The following is a 23,699-nucleotide window of genomic DNA, read 5'->3' on the forward strand; positions in this document are numbered from 1 at the left end:
GGTATCACACTGGCTAAGCGGAACATCGCTCAACACTGGGGAGTGCAGATGGTCCCCTCACACCAGCAGTGGTGTCGCGACCTAGACAGTGCCATGGTGGCGGAAAAGGCAGTATTTATTAGTAGAAGATGTCCTCGAAAGTGGAAGAGAGTGTGGGGTAAATGGAACGCGTTTCGTGGGAATATATGCACCCCTTCACCTGAAGAATCTGATCTGGAAATGAGTGACTGAAAAGCGCAGACGATGTCCCCCCTGTTTAACTGTTTAACTTCTTATGCATTGTGAGGGTGGGTCTGCTGGGTACGGTAAAGGGTCGAAAGTATTCATACTCTGTTCACCCGGTGACACAACCTTGTACACTATATGCAACATGAAATAGATGTGAATGTACTCAGCTTTGTTTGTAGCAATTGTCAATAAAAAAAGAAAGAAAATTCAGCCTGAAAATATACGATTCTATGATTATAATCAATCTGTAACACATTATTTAGGATTACATTAAACTACTGTTGTTGTGAGCAACCATGTTGAATTTTTATTGACTGGGGAAGAGCATGGTTGCGGTGGGGCAATGGAACCAAGGGTTTGTGGTAGCCAGTTGTTGAAGATGCGCTAGTGCACATCTCGGTGCCACTTAGCAATGTCTTGCGGATTAGGGAATGGTAAAGTAAAAGGACACAGCAGCGTTTTCCAACCATATTATAGGTTGGGGTGAATACATGAAGACAGGATTGTAATATAAAGCCACCCAAATTAATTGGTCACTTCAACAAACGGTTATGTTTAGAAACCGTTTAGTTAATTAAAAGGGTTCAGTGACCACATTATTGTCAACTTCAAGCTAATATGTCCTAAAACGTGATAGTTTCCCACCTAATCGGCAAATGGCTAACAACTGATCAACTTTGGCCCCTTTATTCTCAAGTTACCTTCTCAGTCACCAAGGTTCATTATCACAACTCTAAGAAAGGCAACCAATAAGACAAAGAATCAGTGCCCTGGTAATTTCATTCAAGTTCCCAGTGACTTGGAGAAACTTCACAAGAAAGTAAGTTTAGAAGACCATACACCAGACCTTGAAACCTAAACAGTAGTAGTTTCTGGCCTTTGAGTCATTTTGAATATGAAAGCAAGAAGCAGAAGTATTGTCAGTAACAGGCAAGCAGCGTATGGGATCATCAGTCTGAACTTAAACTTGCTCTGGGATGTCGGCCTTTATGAGTAAAATAGCAGAGGTAGTCAACTGGGGGAACCTGCGACCTTATGCCAGGAAGGGCAAAATAGGAATTGTACCTTTCATGTAGAGAAGGCTATTGCATGAAGGGATATTGGGGTGCATCCTGTGTAGATGGCAGAGCTGCTGATGCGCCAAAATCTTTTACAAAATATTGTCCAACAATTGCCAGATAACTAATTATCCATTGGTTTCTTGTGGCGTGCTTATCGGAAGAATGCTTCTGGTGAGATTATATGATGATAGACAGAATGGCAATGGAGTTATATACACATATATATTTTTTTAGCGATACATTTTTAATTCTTTATTGTGCACTCTGAAACTTAGCCAGTCTTAGTTTCTGTCTATCTGCCCCATAGTGGAAAGGAGGAAGCAAATCGGTGTCACAATGTCACTCCCGTCATAGCTTCAGGGTTCTCTGGTGGTTAGGGAACAAACCACCAAGCCTTGTAACAGTTTATTGGAAATTCAGGGGTTCATGCAGAAGTGTTTGGAGCTTGTGAAATAGGACACATTCCCTCTATTTGGTCTGCAGACCCACCTGGGCCTGAGTAATAGATGGCATTTCAAGGACTAAGAAGGATCCTGCAATCCCCGTTGTTGGAAGGGGGGTTTTAAGTAGGTGCAGGTAGGTACCTACAGCTAGTAATTACACCACAATCACAAATAAGGCCCATAACAAATGAATCCTTGCTCAACCCTTGGAAGCTTGGCTGCAAGACAGACTTAGGAGATAGGTGTGTAAAGCATTTAAAAAAGACACAACACACAATACAAATCCAACACCAATTTATAAAAATAGGAAATATTTTTGAGATTAAAATGACACTAAAATGACAAAACTCCAATATAGGAAACCGGAGATATTATTTTTTAAATATTATAATTAAAACTAGCGCTTAGAAGCAAATAGTGCTCAAAGGGTTAAAAACAGTTGCGCTGGACCGAGACAAAGTCAAGTGTCCCGGCCGCCCACGATGTAACACTTTTACACTTACTTCTAGAAGTGTTTCTTGATGCAAGAAAGTGGTCCACAACACCAGCCAAGGGTTCAGAAGCTCTGGTTTGCCTCTAGGGTCTGGAACTACAACTCTCACAAAGCACCTGGTCAATCCATGTAAAATCCAGGTGAAGCCTGTCAGCTGGAGTTTTCCTTGTTGCTGATGTTGCAGGTAGCCCTTTCAGAACTTTTCTACCTGCTGCAGATTGGGGAGTCCACCCCTTATTCTTTAAGACAGGCAAAGTCATTTTGTTGTGAAGCCTTGTGAGTTCAGCAGGTGCAGTCCTTATAAGTGTAGTCCTCTCATGTGCAGTCCAAGGGTCCACCAAGACAGTCCTTCTCCAGATGTTCCTTTTGAGTCTTTGAGGGTCCCCAACACCAGCCATGGGTACAAAAGCTCTGATTTGCCTCTTGGATGTTTGGGACTACAATTCCCACATTGCATATGGTCACATCCTTTAAAGTCCAGGTGCAGCTGATCAGCTGGGCTTGTCTTGGTGGGGTTGATGCAGGTGATGTCTTGAAGCTCTTTCCTACTTGTTGCTTTCATGTTATTGCTTATGTATGTTTCATTGGTGCTAATCGTTTGAAGCAAAGCAAAGTATTTTTTTGTGAGGCCCAGAGTGTGCAGCAGGTGCAGTCCTTCTGAGTGCAGTCCTCTCTTGGTGCAGACCAGGGGTTCAGACGAGCAGTCCATCTCTTGATATTTCCAAGGAGGGATCCGTGTTGCAGTGCAACTCTCACATGTTTATCCATGTTTCTGGGCTGGCAAGAAAGGAGGTATCCCTGACCAATGGGTGCAGGGTGCCTACCTCTGTTATGACTACTTCCCCTGAAGCGTTGTATTTCTTGTCACAGAAAGCACTGTTCACAAAATTCCAAAATGGAGAAAATCTCTCCTGGAGCTTCATATCTGGCTAAGCTCACCCACAGGCGTGGCTAACTTTCCCCTACACTCCCCTTCCAGACCATCTCCTAATTCAATTACAGGGGCTCCCATCTGACTGGGGGAGCATGAAGTGGGAGTGGGCCTGGTTCCTGTCCTCACAGTCTATCTCCCTTTGAAGACCAGTTTGGCTACCCAACCCCTTCATGTCCTGGCATCTGCAGGCAGCAGATCTCCTCCCACCAGATGCCTCCTTTGTTTCAGTTCAGGCCACTTCATACCTCATTAAGACAGCTTGGCTCAGCCTGTCGAAGGTTGGCCAATCGGAAGAGGCTGCTACAGAGCTGAATTGGGTAACTTTAGGAAAGCAGTTCTTTAACGTCGTTCCTACAATAGTTATAATAAATCCAACATTGACAAGTTGTTAGATTCATTGCAACTATTTAGTTGACACTTTGATTTATTATGTAACGAACTCCTATGTAAAGACAGACGTTATTAATATTAAATAAAGCCTTCACTTGTTAGCAAATGGAGCTAATGTACTTCAATAGGAAAAACCAAAATTGGCAGTTTTTCCCTCACCAGGGCATGTAAAACAAATTGTATAATGTCACTGCTTATTTTAACATGGCACCTAGGGGTGACTTATATGTAAGAATAAGGTAGTTTAAGACTTTAGAAGTGCCTTGGAATCCAAAGTCGAATTTGGACATCATTTAATTTTAAAAGCAGCCTGCAAGGCTGAGCTGGCTTTTGAAATGACAGCAGGCACCACAGCAGCGCACACTTAAGTGTATTAAATCTACTGGGCCTCTAAACCTACATGTCCATCGATATCCTAGGGGCTTACAAGTAGGTTGTCATACCAATTATATCTACACCTAATTACCATATAACTTTTAAACAGAGCACTGGCCCTGGACCTGGTTAGCAGAGCCCAGGCCACAATCAGAGTCAGAAAACACAAGTATCTGTCAAAAATGGGGGCAAAATGTGGGGTGCACTGCAAAAAGCCTGTTTTCTCACACCCATTTTAACTGTCTTCAAATTCTCTCCAATTTCTCCTGAGGATCTCTGCAGGTCATTAGGGTACGCAAAGCACCAGTAAAGTGACTATGTGAGGAGAAAGTTATAAGTGAAGGGGAACGACCTTCTGGGTTTACCCTCATCTGATTTAAATTTTGTTTTGACCACCCTGCTTACAATACAAAGCCACTGAACATGTGCCACATTAGTCTTGTCAATGCTTGGTAAAGTTGGTGGGATTTATTTATTTCCTGGGATCTTTGTTTCATCTGCCAGCACAGTCACTCAAAAAAACAAATGTTAATAAGCCAATCTCCAAGGGACATGTGGTCACAGGGGCACTGGGGAATAATTATAAGAAATATTCTTTGTTATCCCTGAAACCTTAGGAACCAGACACTAGGTAAAGTTCTCCAAATGCCAAGATTCTTTTCTCTAGGATTTATCTCTGAAGGGGTGGTGAGGAGTTATGATTTACTCATGAAGAGTAGTGAAAAACTGAGCTCCGAGTCACACTTGAATGGCGAACAATAGCTATACCTTAACAGGGAAGACTTTTATTCATCTAATATATGAAGTATCTCTAAAGATAGCTTTGTAAAATGTAATTTATAGAGCTTTACAGAAAGTCCCGTTCAACACATATCATGCAGGCAATCTGCTCCTAAGTAGTCAGGGGGCAATACACACAATAACAATATCTTTAGGAAACTACCACAAGTGTTCTAACAATGTGTCTGATCTTTGTAGCGGGGATTCACTTCTGTCCTGGTAGGACTTGCATCTATGCATCAATTTTATTGTCCAGCTACTGTACTCTTGCACACACTGCTGGGAGTTCATAAGCAGGTAGGGCAACAGTTACAATGGAGGCGGTGTTTAGAGGGGTCCAAGTCAAACAAATACAGCTGTAACCCTCGGATGCTGAGGTACGTGGCAATGGGAAAAAAACAAGGGGATTGAAAGGATTCACAGTCAGGGTGGAGCATTACCGAGGTGCCACAAAGAAAGCGCTGCAAGGTCTGTCATGCCTTTAGTTCAAACAGAGCTAAGGCAGTTGCGCGGAGAGAAAAAAACCCTTAGGCAAGACGCACAGCATAGTGGTTCCTCCCAGTGGATTCCTTGACCTCTTTCTTTTTCCCTTTGGTGGAAGACACACTCTTTTCTGTCTCAGGGAGACAGAGGGAAAGTACAAAAAGTCTGGTGGCCTCAATGACAATTGTAGTATCAGGCTAGGCATAGACAACTGGTCTCAAACAAATCCTAGTGCAGGCAGTGGTCCTCACTGCAGCACTTGTAGAAGATCGTTTTTTTTCACTCTTCACCTACTTTAAGGTTTATTCTCAGTGCACCACATTCTACCACCTCCAGCCTGAGAGTACAGCAACATCAGCCCTGTTCTGAGTTCTTAGTGCCTGTTATTGACCATATAAATGGTCAGTTAAACATCAACAAGAGCATCAAGGGGACACACATCTTAGAACGTTCTCAGTGTCAGATTACATGGTGACTGTTGCATCCCATAAAACCATCTGAGCTGTGCATTCCTATATCACAGTCCTCAGGCCAATCGGCTAATCAGGAACAGTTGTTAGGCTTTTGCTTCATTTAAAAAAAAATAAAAAAAAAAATTATGTTTTGTTTTAAACATGTACAAGAAACCTTTCCATTCACATTGGACTGGATAGGTTACAACATGCTTAAGAAAGTCATAATTCCCAAATTGACAGTTTGAGACTAACAACAGGACGCATAACTGACAATAATGGGCCTGTGAAGAGCGAACATGAAGCATCAGTTTACCAACAGACTACATCTTTAAAGCCTGTTGTCTTTAATTACAGGGTGGGTGAGGGGGAAGTTGTCCAGGATGATAAATAAAGTGGGAGCCAGATGTCCTTGGGTCAGGAGGTGTGGGGAAGTGTGGGTCTATATATACCCAAGATATCATTATGATGGATGAGGTCATTAATCCAGTATTTGTTTGTAGGAGGGGACCCTGGCACCATCTCAAAGCAACCCTGGACTTTGCAAGTAGTAGGGTCCGTAAACCGTCTAGTCTGTTTATAGAAATCTTCCACGCGTCCCAGGAGTGCCTAAATTGGGGCAGGGGAGAGAGAAGGAGAAATTATTTTGGAAAGGAGTTTGTAAGTTGATTACCCAGAATGAGAAAATAGATGGACAGGTCAAAGCCATATGATAATAGTTTGCCATAGGTGAGTGGCATGTGGGGTAGCCCGAATCTGTTGCAAGGCAAAGAGCAAGCATGCATGTGGAGGTGTAGTGCAATCTGTGTAGGAACTTGAAATGAAGTAACCTCTATCTGCTGTTTAGTGATATTCTTTAAAGTTGTTTACAGCAATACTTCCATATGGCATCAGTGAACTCTATGTTCATATCCCGTTCTTTTTTCTCCCTTGTGGTGGATTCAGGTCCTACAGACACTTCAGAGGTAGCATTGTACAATCTTGTGATCAGACCTCCGGGTGGTGTGGAAGCAAAGACTAGGGTCAGGGCTGCTAAAGTAGAAGGAGTAGACGAGAACTGCGGAAAATAAGTTTGCGGTGCTTTTTTATGCAGCAGTATAGGAAGATATCCACAGGGGTGGTCACACCCTTAGGTTTAAGTGTCTGTAGAGGTAGGAATTCCCCATCAGTGATCAAACCACCGGCTGGATTGATGCCAAGAGATGTCAATTGGTTTGCTTCTGCCTGAAAGGGTTGACTACAGGGGCTTAGGCTTTTGTTCAAGGGATAGCAGTGCCACACACTCCGTGACAGACTGCCAAAATCATGTTTCTTCGCAAGTCATACCCTGACAGTTCCAAACTGGTCTAATCCAATGATATCTGTGGAAACGTCTTCGGCTTTGTGTAAGCGGCACAGGCCCCCCAAATTAATTGTCTTTGAGCCTTAAAGCAGAAAGTATTCATTTGGCTTTTAGGAAAAGAGTGAAGAGATAGCTCGTCCCCAAATATTGAATCTTTGTGTTTTCCCTTCATTCACCTACTATCCGCCAGGACACATTTGAGTAACAGCACTCTTTAAAAATGTATTCACATAATAGAACATGAGCACGGAAAGTCCTCCAAATCCATTGACAGTTTATGGATTCTAGCAACAAGCAAATCTTTCTGGCTTCAATGGATAGTGAAGTGAGCCAGGAGAGGAGTGAACAATGGACGGAGACAGGAGATAGTTATCTCAATGCTTGAGCTCCACAGCATTGTTCGTTGGGGTGAGCTGGAATGTTCTCTCTCTCTGAACTCCGACATGACATGAATTCCAGGACCATGACTAAAGAATACAGCTGAGAAAGTGACCGGAGGATAAATGCTGAAGGTGTGCAACACCATTGTGTTCTGGCAGGTGGCTGGAGAGCTCCAGTCTGATTGACAAAACAGTGTTCCCTGACATTCAAGAGTAACTAATATCGTGCTGGCCAATCTCCCTTTCCACAAAGCTGATACATGTGAGTGGATACCACAATGCAAAAAAGCAGAGCCTGAACAGGCCCTCTGAAGGAGGGGGTGGGAATCGCTGAGGTGCTCTATAGTGTGGGAAGAATTCAGGATCCTCCCAGGTGTGCTGCCCCTGTTGGCTGGGAGCTATGTAAGGATGTCTGACGGGGAGTGAGCATCTGTGGAGCTGAGTTGGTTTGAGCAGTGGGGGTTTGGGCTGTGTGGCTCTATATGTGGATCCTCACTACAGATCTACTGGGAATGTGCATGACTGATGACTTTCACCAGTGCATCTCACCATCAGTCCCTATGTTAACTCTATGGTGACAGCATTGACCACCAAACACCAGAGAAATACCCTCAACAGACACCAAGGGCAGTAAAAAGTAAGAGAAAGTTGATTTATTTGCCTTGAGGAAATCATCTAGAATGGAGAACTTACAAGAAGAGTGATGAAGTGTGAATTGACTAGGTATGGCCCACCCTCAGGTGAATCACCAATCCTGGTGACATTGCAGGATCTGCAGTGAACTACCAAAGGTATTGAAGAAGGTGTCCTCTATAGACATAATACTGTTATTGGTAGATAAACACCTGATAAAAACTGATGGTGACACACATGTGAAGAGGGTTTCTCATCTGGCTTCCTAAATGGCTGTATTTGATCACCGGGAGAGGGGGTGCCATTCACTGATTTTGTGACTGTGGTCTCAGCTCCGCTCTGCTTTGAGTCCGATATTGAAGCTTTGGAAGACAAGGCTATGACAGAGATTTTTTACTCCTGGGTGTTCCTAATTTTACAGAGCGACACTGCGTACATGACCGTTTTCTGAAAAAGGAGATTCTGTTAGGAGACTCTACTTCCCAGAATGTAGTTCATGAAGCCTAGAAGCTGAAGGCATGGTCATTGCAGAGTTGGGAGCTCCCTGAGAGCAGGATAGTGCCCTGTGAGAGGTCATGTCCGAAATGAGGCTTTGATTGTTACTGAAAGGGACTTGATGTTCCCCAGCTATTCTACAGATAATAAGAGACGAGTTCTGCAATGAATTGAAAAGAAAGGAGCTCATTGATATGTGTCTGGAGGAAGCATGATCACAATATTTAAAATGTAATTTCAAACATGAAGGGTTTCAACATGTAATTACATGGGTGGATAAAGTGAGTGGCCTTTCTGGAGATGCAGAGGACAGCTTTGAAAGCAACATGAGGAGAAGCCTCGCGAGGAGAGACTTGAATTTCTGTTTAGCTGTTTTTCATTGAAGACTCCACAAACTGAAAGTGATATCAAGTAGGATGCGCTTTTCCTGCCCTTAGGTGCTGGAAGGGCTGGAGCTTGGAAGCAAGTAGTAGTTGGACCAGCACAGTGGTAGTAATAATTACTGCCTTTCTGACCAGACTCCTCTCCTCCCTTTTGTCACTGGTGTGTGGGATTTCTTTTGTGGTTAGCTGAGAGTTCCATTTGAGAAAGACAATTAATTATAAGAGTTGAGCATATCAGCAGAATATATTTTTATGGGTTCTTTGCAACTAAATTAGTTGAAATTAAAACTGTATAACATTAAAACCTGCCTTCTTCTGGCTGCACGTACCCAGGTGTCCACCAGCGTGGGGTATCCCAACAACTTCTGCACTACCAAATGACACACATATCTCATACACACACTCCATGTAAGTGAGGTATCCCAGTCAACACAGACTACACAAATACCTCAGGGAGAGCAACTAGGAAGTCACCCTCTTGGGGTTCAGGTAAAAAGAGCTACACCTCTTTGAATGAGCGGACACCAACCAATAGCAATGACAAGTCCTTGTCTTAGAGACGGTAGCAGGACATACAGTGAATCTCATTCTCAAGAGAGACATACAGTCTTCTAGAGAGCAGCATGCTCAACTACTTGTATATCATCGTCCACAAGGCTCGGGACATGTGTTTTCTCAGAAGGAAAACATAGAGGATCAGTCAGAAATGTTGAAATAACGATCTGAGCAGCACAGGGCTCACATTGCTAGTGGGCCTGGGACTCCTGACCCAGCAAAGTGAAAACAAAATCAAGTCATAAATTATTTTTCAGGCAATCATGCACAACAGAGCTGCTCTCCTGAAGAGAGACTTGATGTGCCTGATGGCAATGACGGAGACTTGAATTTCAACTATTTAGTCACAAAGTAAGAATTTAATTTTCATGCAGAGTGAAAACTGGAGAAAGGCAAACATTTGGATATCGGTTTTGCTGATCCTGGCTCTGCGTTTTGGCTTACAACACTGCCCATGTTAAAGAATTTGGCCTAGCTACAAATTTCATTTGAAGGGAAGGAAAAAAATTGTTTGCATGCAAATATTTAATTTGGAGGTCCACATTTGATTCAGTAAATATTTGTAGATACCTATATTTTATTCAGGATTCTCTAACCAATTTGGGCTTGTTTGGAAAAAAACTAAGTTCAGTGCTGTTTAAACTGATTCTTGCCATTGCAGAATATTACTCCTTCAGTAAGATGAAGCACACGTCCTGCATTATGCTTCATGATGAGTCTCTTCTTGATGGCATTCCACCACACTGTGTTTCCAGGCTCAGCAGCCATCACAGTGCCTCAGACCCTCAGTACGCCACATTAACATTACTTTTGAAGTGACCATTGATCAGATTCATTTGCAAAACTATGGGTTATGAGTACACCTCACCTGGGAATATTACATCCACAATTCACTACACTAAAGATCTGCAATGCAGTCTCATGATCACTCAAGGAGTAGAATGGGTTCATTCACATCTCATGAAGTTTATACTCAGCGCTGATGGTTACTGAGGAGTTGAGGGCACACATATTTAAAATGGTCCTTTGTTTTGCAGCATTTTGCAGCATTAATATATTTTTCTATATGGGGGTTTGCAGTTTGTTACTGACAGTGGTATGCCAATTTACAGATTGAGATCACATTCTGTTATTTGTTGCCGCATGGTATTTCAGCTGCTAGTGTGCAATGTGCCAGTGTCTCCTGTGCAGATGCAACCTGGTCCTAGACAAGCAGCCCTTCATCACATCTATTGTTCCTGATCGATGCTTCCCTTCCCACTACCCTCCAGTACACTGAAAGAAGGGGCATTTCCTACAGAATTTCACTCCTTCAGATAATCAACAATAGGCTACAAGAGAGGATGGTTTTGCATCTTGAGTTAAACCTGCTTCCCAAATAGAAAAATAATGGCCCCTCAACAAAGCGAAAATAGGCCATTGCCAAAGCCATTTCATTGCAAAAAGCGACAATCAAAGGAGCCCCTGCAAATAGAATTCCAGCAAGTTAGGAGGCTCTGTTCAGAGCAGCGAATCAAGAATGACAATACAGGTATGTATTAGGCTGTGTGTTTGAACATACAGATAATCTTGACATGAGGGGGCTCAACTCTGAATGTAACAGTGAGCTATCACAAATGATTGTTACAGTCAACGACAGCTCAGTCCACATGCTGTCTTCAGTCAGATGTCATTAGATTTACAGTATTTCCTTCAGGACAAAATCTCCTTTGTAATACTGGTTTTCGAATTGAGTGTCTTGCCCTTGGTCCCATCATTCAGTCCCTCTTCTTCCTTTCCACAAAAGCCCCCCCCCCCCCCCACCGAAACATTTCTGAACTTCCATCTTTTATCGTTATGTCCACTTGCCTGTAAGAAGAGGGATAGGATTCAGTCTATCTTTCTCTTTTTCATCACACCTCTCCTTCTCCCCTGTTTGATTCCTGGGCTTACAGAGGCACATATTCTTGGATCCTACCCCTGTAGCCTCTGCCCAGACACTGGGATTCAGTATGGAATAGTGACACCCTACCCCTGTAATCTGTGAGTGCTTCTTGTGGGTAAGCTGGAGGGATGGAGGTCAGTCGAACCCTCCCATACTTCACCTTTCTGACATAACGTGTTTATGAGACCCTGTTCCCTTTAAAAGAAGGCCTATCTTTTCATCCATTCTGAGGACTTTGGCAAAGCGGCCCTGGATTGGCAATGGCCAGAGGGATCTTCTAGTATTCTTTCTTCTGGTGTTCATTCCCTAATACACCCCCTACTCGTTACTGGACCTGCAGCAGGAACTGCCTTTGTCTGTGGCTCCAGACCACAAGGTAACAAGGGGCCTTTTGGGCTGGAAAAGTCTTCACTTGGTGATGGACATGAATCCTTGCCCTGAGTGCCCCAACTGTAATGACATCTGGAGCCCTGATGCTGATTTTCTTTTTGTTGGGCTAACAATGATCATGCTTATGCGCCCTGAGATAGGACTGTCTCATGGACTGCGGTCTTTTTAGACTGGGATGGGCACCAAAAATACTACCCTCACAATGATGATGGGATACGTTGCCAGGAGTTAAGAAGTACGAGCACAGTGGTGGCAGCATACCGTGTAGAGATCAGTAGGAATGATAAGATCTTTTTTACCTGTGTCACTGGCTTGAGGCCTACGGGCTCACTCATTTAAAGTTCTGCCGCTGTGTGCCTAACTCAATCTGGCCTACATCGGGATGGTGTGCAGTGCAGTGCACTGCGTGTGTGCTCTATACATGTGCTGGGTGTATGTGTGTCTGTGAATGGTACAATACAAGGATGATGCAGTGTGTGAGATTGCATATGCTGGATGTGTGTGTGCTTGTAAATGGGACAATACATGGAAGACGTAGTGCTGTGCAGTGTATTATGTTATACGCATGTGCTGAGTTATGTGTGCCTGTGAATGGTACAATACAGGGATGATGCAGTAATGGGCAGTGCGTGTGTGTGTGTCATGCTCATGTGCTGGATGTATGTGTGCCTGTGAACGGTACAATACATGTAAGATTCTTCTTTGCATTTTGGTAAACTCAGGGCTAACTGGAGTAGTATAATGAGGTAGAGGAATCCCCCCCAGACATTTTGTGGATTGCTGCCTTCTCGTGAGCTGGATAGAACACACTGGCAGAAGGGAGAGCCAGGCTTGTCCGTGTACTAGCACTTCAACACCTCATCAGGAACAGCCAGCACTATATAAATGTAAACCTATTTCCTCTTCTATCCTTCGCAATCCAAATAACAGACTAGCATGTCCACCACTCAAATTGATTTCATATTTCCCTATACTAATTCCCCACTAATCCTGTTTGGGTACGGGAGTAGCATGCTTCTCACTGAAAAGCACTTCAACACCTCAGCAGGGGTAACAAGCGCTATATAAATGCAAACCTTTTCCCTCTTCTGTCCCTCCACTATCCTTCTCAATCCAAATAACAGACTAACATATATACCGCTCAAATTAATCTCATATTTCTCTATACTAATTCACCACTAATCCTTTGTGGGTTCCAGAGTAGCATGTTTCTTGCCGAAAAAGCGCTTCAACGCCTCATCAGGGGTAGTAAGCGCTATATAAATGCAATTACAATACAATACTTCAAAGGGTGCTCTTTGATTTGCTAACAGCTCACTGGGAAAAGGCCCTGCCACAGGAGATGGGACTTATAAGTGATTTATAAAGAGTAAGGATCAGGACCTGGCGTAATCTTTTGATACACATATCACTGTGGCTGACACCCAGGTGTGACACTATAGTCATTCCCATGGTCTGTTTTGTGGGTCTGGAGTCCCTCCTGCTGTTACAGATTGCTTTTTGGAGGAAGGGCAGGGCAGAGGAGAAGGCACTTGAAAAGGAAGCAGACCCCAACATAAATTTCAAAGACCCAGGCTTGTATGCCAGGTGGGTCTGCCATGAAGATTGCTGCTGTGCTGATCGCTCTGTAGCCCATTTGCAGAACAAAGTCAGCGACAGGTGAGGTTGCTGGAGAAAGGCAAGAGCATGGTCTGGTCGTGAGAGTCATCGAGTGGCAAAGGCCACCATCGAGACCAGTGGGGGCCCGAATCCTGACCGAGGACCATCGCAATGAGTGTCGAATCCCTTCCCGACCTGTGGGAAGGATCCAATCAAACCTACCATCATCGGAGGAGCATTGAGTACTCACCACCCCCACCCTTGGGCTGCTGTCTTTGCTGGGCTGCGAGTGAGGAACTCAAGAATGCGTGACCATTTCCCCTGCAGGGCTGTGTGTGAGGAACTCATCTAAAACAGCTGCTGCAGTGCCCATGAAGGGGGCATGCTTGGAGATTCCAGCCGTGTAGGTCCGGCTGGTGCAGGTAAGACTGATTTATGGGCCAGGTGGCCTGAGGGGAACTTGCCTGCCATATAGCAGTTCAGCACTAGAATACTTTTGACTTAATAAGAGTCGGAGTTTGACTCCTGAGACTTGGACTACTGGTGGAGAATTACCTGGATGTTGCCTACAGTGAATGGGTAATAACCACTACCACTAGTGAGAGGGTAATGGGACTCAGGAACCAGTCTTCAAAAACACTATAGCTCTGACCTCAAGGTACTGTATGTTTTGCTTGGATATGCCGTACTTTACCCTGTGTAGGTTTATAAATTCTCCTTTTTCATAAAAGCAAGCATTTGACTGGACAATCTTTTATTGCTGCTGCATGTATTTTGAGTTGTGAGTCTATGTTCACCCCCTGTTTCTACCTCCTAGACCCTGAGAAGCATTGAACAGCTTGACCCGTGCTACCACTGAGAGTCATGTGCTGAAGAGGTACATGGCCCAGTTGATCAGGATCCATAGTGTGTTGGGCCGCGGGACATCAGCGGTAAAAGCCCTCAACCGCCACAGTTGGGCTCAGTAGCTCATGCTTGTCTCGTAGCCCTTTGAACACGGTTCTGACAAAGCCCAACATCCAGCAAGCTGTTCCTGCCATGCCTACAGCAACTGAGTGTCTGGGCACAGACAACCCATTTGAAGGGAAATGTGCTGGATTGGGGAGATTTTGAGGACCATGAGTGGAAGTCTAGGGGTTTTGGTTTTCAGGTGTTTCCATGTTTATCTCACAACCTTGTAAAGGTCGGCATTTCTCACCTCCACCCCAAAATGCTGTATTTGTCACAAGAGCAGAATCTATGCTGCTGGTACTCTACAATAAACAAATATGGAGACACTAAACTTAATTGGATCTGAGGACAATTATTTGTCTCAAAATAGCACGTTCCTTACCTCCAGAGCCTCATAGTACATCTGCTTTGCTTCATGGTCTGTCCGTTCTGACATTAACCAAGCCTTTATCAAGTATTCGTAGAAGCTGTCTCCAAGCCCTCCAACTGAGACATGGTCTGCAGTGTCACAAACACAAGAGATAATTACTATTTAGTTTGTCATAACCACCAATGTATATCCATCATAGCAGACTTTGTGGTATGGACACATGTTGAGTGGTTCGACCAATTTACCTTGACGTTAATTATCAAAGTTGCATTAAGCAGAAGAGTTGTGAAAATCTTTTAGGCACATAAATAAACAGCATTGTAGGTTTAACATACATCGAACTAGAGGACTAGATAGCTCTACTTGCCTTTGCCACAGGAGTTATGGGTTGGTATAGAAAGCATGGTTAAGGATGTTAGAGTAAGGAGACAGCTCCAGCTGTGGAATGGTAGGTGGAGAGGATTCCAGGGCTGTGACCATCCCACAGAGGATGTACAACCATCGTGCCCCAGTGCTTTGCTATTCTGGATGGTGGCTTGTCATTGTTCTTTCAAAAAACAGCCCATCAAGATGAAAACAAACCAGGGATTTGTTTCTGGTCTACTGTGAATAGGTGTTTTTTAAGCCACTGTCCCTTCCTCCCAGTTAAGACATTTGTAAAGTGTGACCCTGGAAAATGCTTCTGTCCTCATGGCTGAGCAGATGTCTTTTAGTAATGTCAAGTTAGTGGTTAAACTTTTCTCTTCTGGAAAGCTATAATCCCTTGAAACATGGAAAGAGTTGCAAATGAGGACTACTTCCCTGTAAGTTAGTCACATTTCAATCGGGGACCAAGAATGTGCCTGCAGGTTAGGTATCGCTTGCACTCAGTACTTGAAAAAATTAAGAAGAGTCTCAATTTGTGCTATTTGAGTTGGCTATTCAGGAGTTCCAGCTATAGGGTGTCTAGGATTTGAGGGATCATTGCACGAACAACAGTTCAGTGGTTATTGGATATCTGAAGATTCACATCTACATTCTGAGGTATGAGCTGCAGATCCCCACCCCATTCATTTATTTGGCTAGATAAGGGACTGAACGGGAATGAGAGTTACTTCTCCCTTTGTTGGTAGACTAAATTATATCTTCCGAGAATCCCATGTCATCATATGAGGTTAAGTCTATGACCAGTACATCCTTGGAATAAATGTGAGGACATATTAGGTCTATCATGGCACTTAGGCACCTGATTGACTCTCAGTTAATAGAGGGGGCTTACCTCTAAATCCTATTACGAAAATTGGAATTAGACCATAATCATATGTTGATCAGAAAAATGGAAGTCAGTTAGAAGAAACAAACAAGTGAATGGATTTAAAGGTGAGTAATTACTTTCAATCACATACACAACCTACAGTTCACTTTTGATCCTTCGGACCTCATAAAACTGAGTACCATTATGTTATGTGATGGTAGCACTCATTACTTACAGTAAAACAAAATGGACGAAATGCAATGGCGAGTACAAGATTATTACTCTAAATCAGTGGATCCCTAACTGTGGGTCTGGTCACAAACAGATTTTCGGTAGGTCGCAAACGTCCAAGCAATAAATAAAGATGCCTTTAAATTTTGTATTTATCGTTTCACATTTGCTGCGTTTCAAAGACTGAGGTCAAATGTCAGGCTATGTCTTCTGATGCTTATTTTTTAACATTGGGGCTGGTGTTTACAAACTCCTCTCCCTTTGCAGTCAGAGAAAGAAAAGTAAAGTGAAATATGTGACTGTCTTGCTAGGTATATGAAGTGTGAAAGAAAAGGATGTGGGATGTCACGTTTTTCGTCACACACATCAAAATGTAAATACCTGCACATGAACTGTACACATTCAACAGTTAGGAAAGCAAAACATTAAGCACATCTTTTGCGTAATTCTGAAATTTGCTGGAAACAAAGATTTGAATAGGGTCAGAACAAATCAATACACTTTACTTAGTGATTCACTAATAATATATGTTCACTGAAACCCAATTACCACACATTATCTTTTGTGTAAAAATTAGTTTTATTAAAAACTGTATGCCTGTGCAAATGTAGTTACCATTTTAATGGATAATGTACTGTCTGTAAATGACAATGCGCTACCACGCAATGCAATATTAACATAAAAAAGTCACCCACCACTTGTCCAGAGCTGGGTGAGTTGCGAAAGTCTGTCGTACTAAAAAGTGGGTCGTGGTTCTAAAAAGCTTGGGAAACACTGTTCTAAATCGTGGATGAGTTTTCAGCTTTCTGACAAAAGATGTACTGAGATGTTTGCAACTGGATAAGCAAAGTGATGTGAGTGGAGGAATAGCGTACAGTGGCTTTGCCTTTTGGAAGAGAAGCTGCTGCAATGGTAAGAATAAACAGCTCTTTCCTCTGTGACTTTCTCTTTTATTGTGCTTTCAGTGTTGTCGGCTCCACCAGGATGCTCTTCTTTGTCAGTGAGTTAATACACACAGCCCTCTCACTTACATTGATTTTCTGGAGCTCATTCGTTCTCCGCCATTGTTGCTTTCTGTTGTGATCACGGAACACAATCGTTGTTTTAGCACTTCTGCTTTTTCCCAGCCTTTTTTCATTTCCTTTGTCTTTATTCATCTTCACAATACACCCTACATTTCTTTTTTCCATTGTATTTTGATCTGCTCTTTGTGCATATGCACTCTTGAATAACTAACTTCCCTGCTGTTTTATGCAGCTTGTGAGCATACATCACTATTTACCAAATGCAGTGATTCCATCTACCTCCCAAATGCTGACCTTTTGTCACAATTAGCCCTGAGTGACACATCTGACTTTTCTAGCAATTATAAATTGCATAGAATAAAGGTATGCAACATCTATCTATTCCCCTTACCATGTCTTCACTCGCGTAATAATCTTCTCATTTCTAAAAATAATATGGAAATGTAATCACTCTGAAATAGTATGCATAATTACAAGCATTTGAAAGTGAGTTCTTGTCTTATTAATTGGTTTGAACAGATACAGCTTTCTTTATAAGATGGGACACTTTGTGATACAATTGTGGTAATTTTTTTATATAAAATGTTACCATGCATGGACCATCATTTCAAAATACTGTATTTTTGACAATATTTAATATGGGTTAACAAGAATGCTATACATACGTTGTACCCAGTTTCCGCTGACAGGGCTGAGAAAATTGGGGTATAAACCATGAGGTTTCTCAATTCTTTTCAGAAATTTCCGGATATTCATTACCTATAGGCAAAACAAAACACTTTAATTAGTCTTTACCTGCCAATCCTGCTTCTGCTGTTGATAAGAAATGTTTATTACAGCATGCCTCAGTAGCTCAGTGACTGAATGAGTGCTCCGACATAGAACGTTCATTTTGTAATTTATAAGACTCCTTAATACATAAGCTCTTTAGGATCTTGAAGCTTTCCAAAGCATGGAAAACTGCCTGATATTAAATAATATCTTCTTTTGTATTGCCACAAAACTCTTCACGTACACTCAAAAAATACACACACAGGTATATATGTTGTACATAGCAAAATATCTTAATCATCCCGGACTCAGCTTTTCATGTTCTGTCTGAATATCAGAGACAAGTGATTTGCTGTTATCAGAAAAGTTGCCTGTTTATAGAACCTGCCATTCTAAGTCATTTACTAATCAAACAATGAAATCAATTCCAAAAGTACAATGGTTAGAAAGATGTAAGCAAAATCTAAATTATTCACGGAATGCTGACATTCTTTTTTTATTGGTTATAAAAATACGCATTTCAACAGGATCGGATACCAAGAAAAACAAAAATTGCATTGGATTTACAATCACAATTTAAAACTACATTAAAATATTCAAAAAGGTGAAAACAAGCATTGACTGAAGTAGGTTCATGGAAAAACTTTAAAGTGACTTTGACAGTAAATATATATGGCATGATTCATAACTGTGAGGGAGTACCCTCTCTAACAAACCCTCCACGGCAGATGGACCTAAAATATATCAGTGACAAAGCCTACTCCGACTTTGTCGCTGACCTACTCCTCTGACAGCTGACTGACTACAGTCCGTTGGAGTTTTAAATATAACACCATCTGCCTACAGTAAACTGTGTTATGAATTTTTTTTGTTATTTGTCACTGCTGTAAAAAATGAGGCAGCAAAAGACAGACAAAATAAAACAAAAATCTTAATAATGACCCCCACACCGTGGGAGACAACTTCCATGTTGTGAGTTACATTAGTTTTACAATTTTCAATAACAAACACCTACTTTGAGAGTTTGCTTTTGAAAAATGTGAAACTTTATAAAAGTTTGACTGGCGGCTGTCTTGTTTGACAGAGCTGTTCGTCAAACGTTTAAAACATTGACAGGAGCCGCCATGACGGAGGTTCCTGCCAATGTTTAGAGTTGTCAGCAGGGCTGGTGGACTACTCTAAATTTACCAGGATGAAGACCATTGGTATCGTGGGGTTAAAGTCCTCGGCCACACCAAATGACTTGCATACACCTGCTAAACTCTAAATCAGGCCCTGAGTTACTTAATAGTCTCAATAGTTTTTTCCGTTCGAAGGATAGTTGCATACAAACCGCATGTGACATAAATCTTAATTCACCTTACTGCACAGCGAACATTGCTTTGAATCGCAGCACTGTTTCCTATTGCTATGTCAATTTATTGCTAATGAACCATACATCCTAAAATTTAGAAATATGTGCCTGATATCAGGATTAAGGGGTCTTTAATATAAATTTGCATTGTAAAATGAGTGGTATGGTCAGCTAAGGGATCTGACCTTTTATTTTTCATACTGTATAAATTATCTCATTCTAAACTGATTCTTTTGACTGTCAACTTAATGCACGCCTTCATTAATTCTTTAGACAACCAAGGCTAGATCTCTTCCTCAGTGATATGCAGCCTGTTAAGAACTTCTAGAAGTATACAATAAATTCCATATTTAAAATTGCCATCATCATTCGATGGATAACAAGTGACCTTAATGATTTCCTTGAGGCATTAAAAAGTTGATACTAGCAACTTATCCTTGTGCATCTAGTTTAAAATAACGTCAATTGAAAGTGATTAATGCATCATTGATAATCTTTTGCAAAACAACCCTCCTCTGCCAATAACCTAGATCTTTCCTTTTGCGATTAGCTTGTCTATATTCCCTTGCCAATTAATCCTTGAATGAAACTGTAAACCCAGATTGCAACAATGCTGCAGAATTTCCAAGACTTTCATATGCAATGATCAGCCTCTAACTTTTCCCTCATGTCTGTGGAAAAAATAGTTCGTTTATGTTTATTCACAGCCGCCCATTCTCAATACAAGAGCTAAACTCATTTATCTTTCTTTGGAGGTCAAAATAATGTCATAAGCATATAAAAAGAAATAGGACTACCTGCAATCAGGCTGCTTTGGGAAAAAGATTAAACTACTTTTCAAGCTTTCACTCTTTAAAGTAATCATACTGATTCTTCAGAAACAAATTTCATGGGACTGTTGTGGCTTTCAAAGAATACTGCTCTGGTGTACAGATCTGAGAATCATAAGCGGAGCCGCCCCACTTCTAACAGTAGGAGTACTATATTATGATTTGCTTTCTAAATTTCCCAGCTTTACAACGTTCTCTAAATTATAAATAGAATTCACATAAGAGGCGAGAAAAGCAATTAATGATATGCATTAGAGCTAAAGCAGGAGTGTCCAACAGGAGGGCTATGTACATACCATTGCTTCAAGAAACCAGGAAAAAACGAAAGGAGAAATCCCATAAACCCAGTTGAGACCTGGGTAATGTGGTAACAGACAACATCTCATCAAGTAATATTTGAAGGATAATTTAAACAAATTGAAATAAATACATAAAGGAGACAAAAGGGGAAAGAGACACCAAGTTGAGTATCACGATCTTTATTAAATGTCGTAGCGGAAGGAACATTAATTTCAAACGGCAATACTCTTTCTTCAATGTAGGTGTAATCCCAAAAGTGTACACAAAGTGCTTGTTAAAGGTGAATGGCGCAGTGAGACACTTGATCCGGTGACAGCGCCAAAGGCGTGATTACAAATGGTACATAACCTGGGCAGTAGGGCTATAATCAATTTGTTTTAGAAAACAACACAGAGAATTGGTGCAAAAATGCACTAAGCTTTGGTTTCTATCGTATTTATATTGCTAGGCCCATACTAGGCATTATTCCTGTTTCTATTATACCTTATGTTTTCTCTTTAACAAATGTGTTTAATAGATTAGCCAAATGTGGCTTATTTAGACTCGTCATTGCTGTAGAATGTGTTGACTTCATAAAATGTATTTCTATTTTTCAAACTACATGTTCTCATTGCATTTAGAAAGTTTAGCTTCACATACTCATACTATGCTGAATAGTGCACAATATATTAAAACAATAATGCTTACATGGAGTTGTGAAACATATTACTTAACCAGGACATTGCAAATAAAATGTTTCTGTCTTTAAAGTAGTTCATTGTTATGCACTGAAACACTGAATAGCTAATAGACATTGCTGAAATTTCTCATGGAAACCCAAAGCAAATGTAACAAGTATATGAATGTCTAGCAACTAACTGATACTTTCAAGTAATACCCTAGAGATATTGTGTGTTTACTGTGATAATAAAGGAAGAAGCTGCCGAAGACTGGACATTTTCTCTTCACTGATTCAAGATGATCTAACATCGAAAAAGATTGATACATGCGTTTTTATGTTTTATAATAATGCGTGTTTCCTAGTTAGGGAGACACTTTTTGAGCACAGTATCTTTTGAGCTTTCATGGAGACATTCCTTAAGAGTCGGTCTTTTTATTTAGAAATTTGCTGTAAGCTATTGCTGATGGCTTTTTGTTACTTGCCACTTTGGCAGTGACCTTTCCTGATTTACTTCTCTTGGATGCTTTAACCTCTTCAATGCCTATGACGAGCTGGTCTCGTCATGGGCCGCGGTTGCGCTGTGCCCATGACGAGACCAGCTCGTCATAAACCCCGCCCGCTAATGAAAGCGCCGGCACAGGGCGGGGAAAGGGGCGGGCACTGAAGGGGTTAATGGATGCAGCTACTACAGCACCTCGCATACGGAGGTTTGGCTGAGTTGTCCTGACTACATGGAAACACAAACGTTATGTTTTCATGAACACTGCTAAATAAAATAAATAGTGGGTGGAGAGACTGAGGGCATTGTGTGGTAGCTAACTGGCAGAAGGGCACAACTTAAATGCCCCTATTGACGAGCCACCGATGATAAGTGCAGTTTTTTAGCCTATAGATTTTTCAGCAAGTTTATGTGGAAATGATGCTTTAATGTTCACTATTTGACCCACTTTTTTCAAAACCTTTACATGAAGAGAACTTCCCCAAACACTCCTTCATGAAGACAAACTTGCTTCATTTGCTCGCTTGCTAGAATTATTGGCAAGTATTATGCCTCATCACCAGCCGCCACTGCCATACTTAGGCCTAAGCACAACACTGTCATAGACTTTAAAGGTACATCTAAGAAATTTATTTTGTGATACGAACTTTAGAATGATAATTTTGACTTAAATGTAGTGCTTTAAACAAATGTTGGCAAACAGCAGAGATTCAAAAGGAGGCTTTCAACAATAAGATGTCAATCATTTCAAGAGAGTCTCTAATATAGGGAGAGTTTAATGCAAGACTGGATGATTTTATGCCAACCTTGGGTTAATGAACATATGAAAAGGTATGGAAAAGAGCACAGACATTGAAATATTTATTTATAATCGCTGAAAGTACAAATACTTACATTTTCAGTAAATAGTGGGTTTCCAGATATTTGACTAAGTTGTACAAATTCTAAGTGTAATGTACCAAATTCTGCCAAAATACTGCTCCCTGCAGACGCCCATCCCCAGCTCCAGCTCATACCACTGAAAAATTACAGAGAAAAGGCATGAGTTGCATGCATCACCCACATAATGAAACTGAATCTTGCAGGGCACATTTGTCAACGTTTATGCTTCGTTTTTTCTGAATTCATTATTCAAGAAAAATTAATAAAGCCAAAGAAGCCCCCATAAATACTATGGTGGTGATTTAGAGTTTGACAGATAGGCTACTCCATCCAAATGTGGCAGATACGCCCTCTGCCATGTTTCAAGTGCCGTAGGCTATAATGCACTTGCATTATGGCTGATCTGACATCCGTCACATTTGTCATGAAGTATCTAATCTGCCAAACTCTAAACCAGGCCCTAAGCTTCACAGCAAGTATACATATAACTAAAATAAAAAATAAACTAACAAATGGTAAAAGTTAGTAAGGATAGACAGTGGCAGAGCAAGGAGGTGCAGGGGCACGGGTTTTGGGGGCGGCAGCCACCCCCACTTGCCACCCCCACCTGCCACCCCGCTCTTACATGCTTTTGCCGTGGGGTGTCAAACGCAGGAATCGCCAATCCCTGTCGCCCCCCCCCCCCACTCTTCCATGCGGCCGCTGTGGGACGGCAAAGGCAGGCACCGCCATGGCTGGCATAGTGGCTAGCTACGCCACTGAGGATAGATTTACTATTAACTCCATATCAACCTAGCTGGCTGATATAGTGGTAATCTTCAAAGCAGTTGCGGTTTTTACGTGTAACATCTGAACACAGAATCCATCATGAGAAATGTATCATTTGTGTCACTGTTCAAAAGCATACCAACTTTGCTAAATAATTATGACTACTTTGAAATGCTATAGGTGATTATTGATACTGTGATTTGCAAAACCCTTTCTCTGATATCATTTATTTTTGTTATTCACATATAGCACAAAGCAGCCACACTAAATATGCAACAAATATTACATCAAGAAGTTCATTATGTAAAACTACTTTTTAATGAAACAGTGTGAATTAATATAGTTGTTACTGAGAATAGTGACTTTAAAAAAAATGCTGATTTCCACCCATGTAAGTTAGCAATTTTTGTTGTCACTAATTTATGGGGGCAAAAGGTCTATATATATATATAGGCATAACACAAAATAGTGGTTAACATCTTA

General features: G+C 41.6%; 1 protein-coding gene across 2 annotated transcripts in view; it reads right to left on the reverse strand.

Annotated features, from left to right (window-relative positions):
* Positions 1 to 23,699, reverse strand: part of MAN1C1 (mannosidase alpha class 1C member 1) — a 330,020-nt gene that overhangs the window by 41,351 nt on the left and 264,970 nt on the right. For both annotated transcript variants that reach the window (XM_085647808.1, XM_085647809.1), the window contains exons 7-9: positions 22,461 to 22,584; positions 17,817 to 17,910; positions 14,674 to 14,789 (exon numbers count right to left, since the gene is read on the reverse strand). In XM_085647808.1, the coding sequence (XP_085503934.1) occupies positions 14,674 to 14,789; positions 17,817 to 17,910; positions 22,461 to 22,584 (334 nt within the window). The remainder of the gene's footprint in view (positions 1 to 14,673; positions 14,790 to 17,816; positions 17,911 to 22,460; positions 22,585 to 23,699) is intronic.

Source organism: Triturus cristatus, chromosome 3_2, assembly GCF_964204655.1.
Source record: "Triturus cristatus chromosome 3_2, aTriCri1.1, whole genome shotgun sequence".
NCBI classification, from domain to species: Eukaryota; Metazoa; Chordata; class Amphibia; order Caudata; family Salamandridae; genus Triturus; species Triturus cristatus.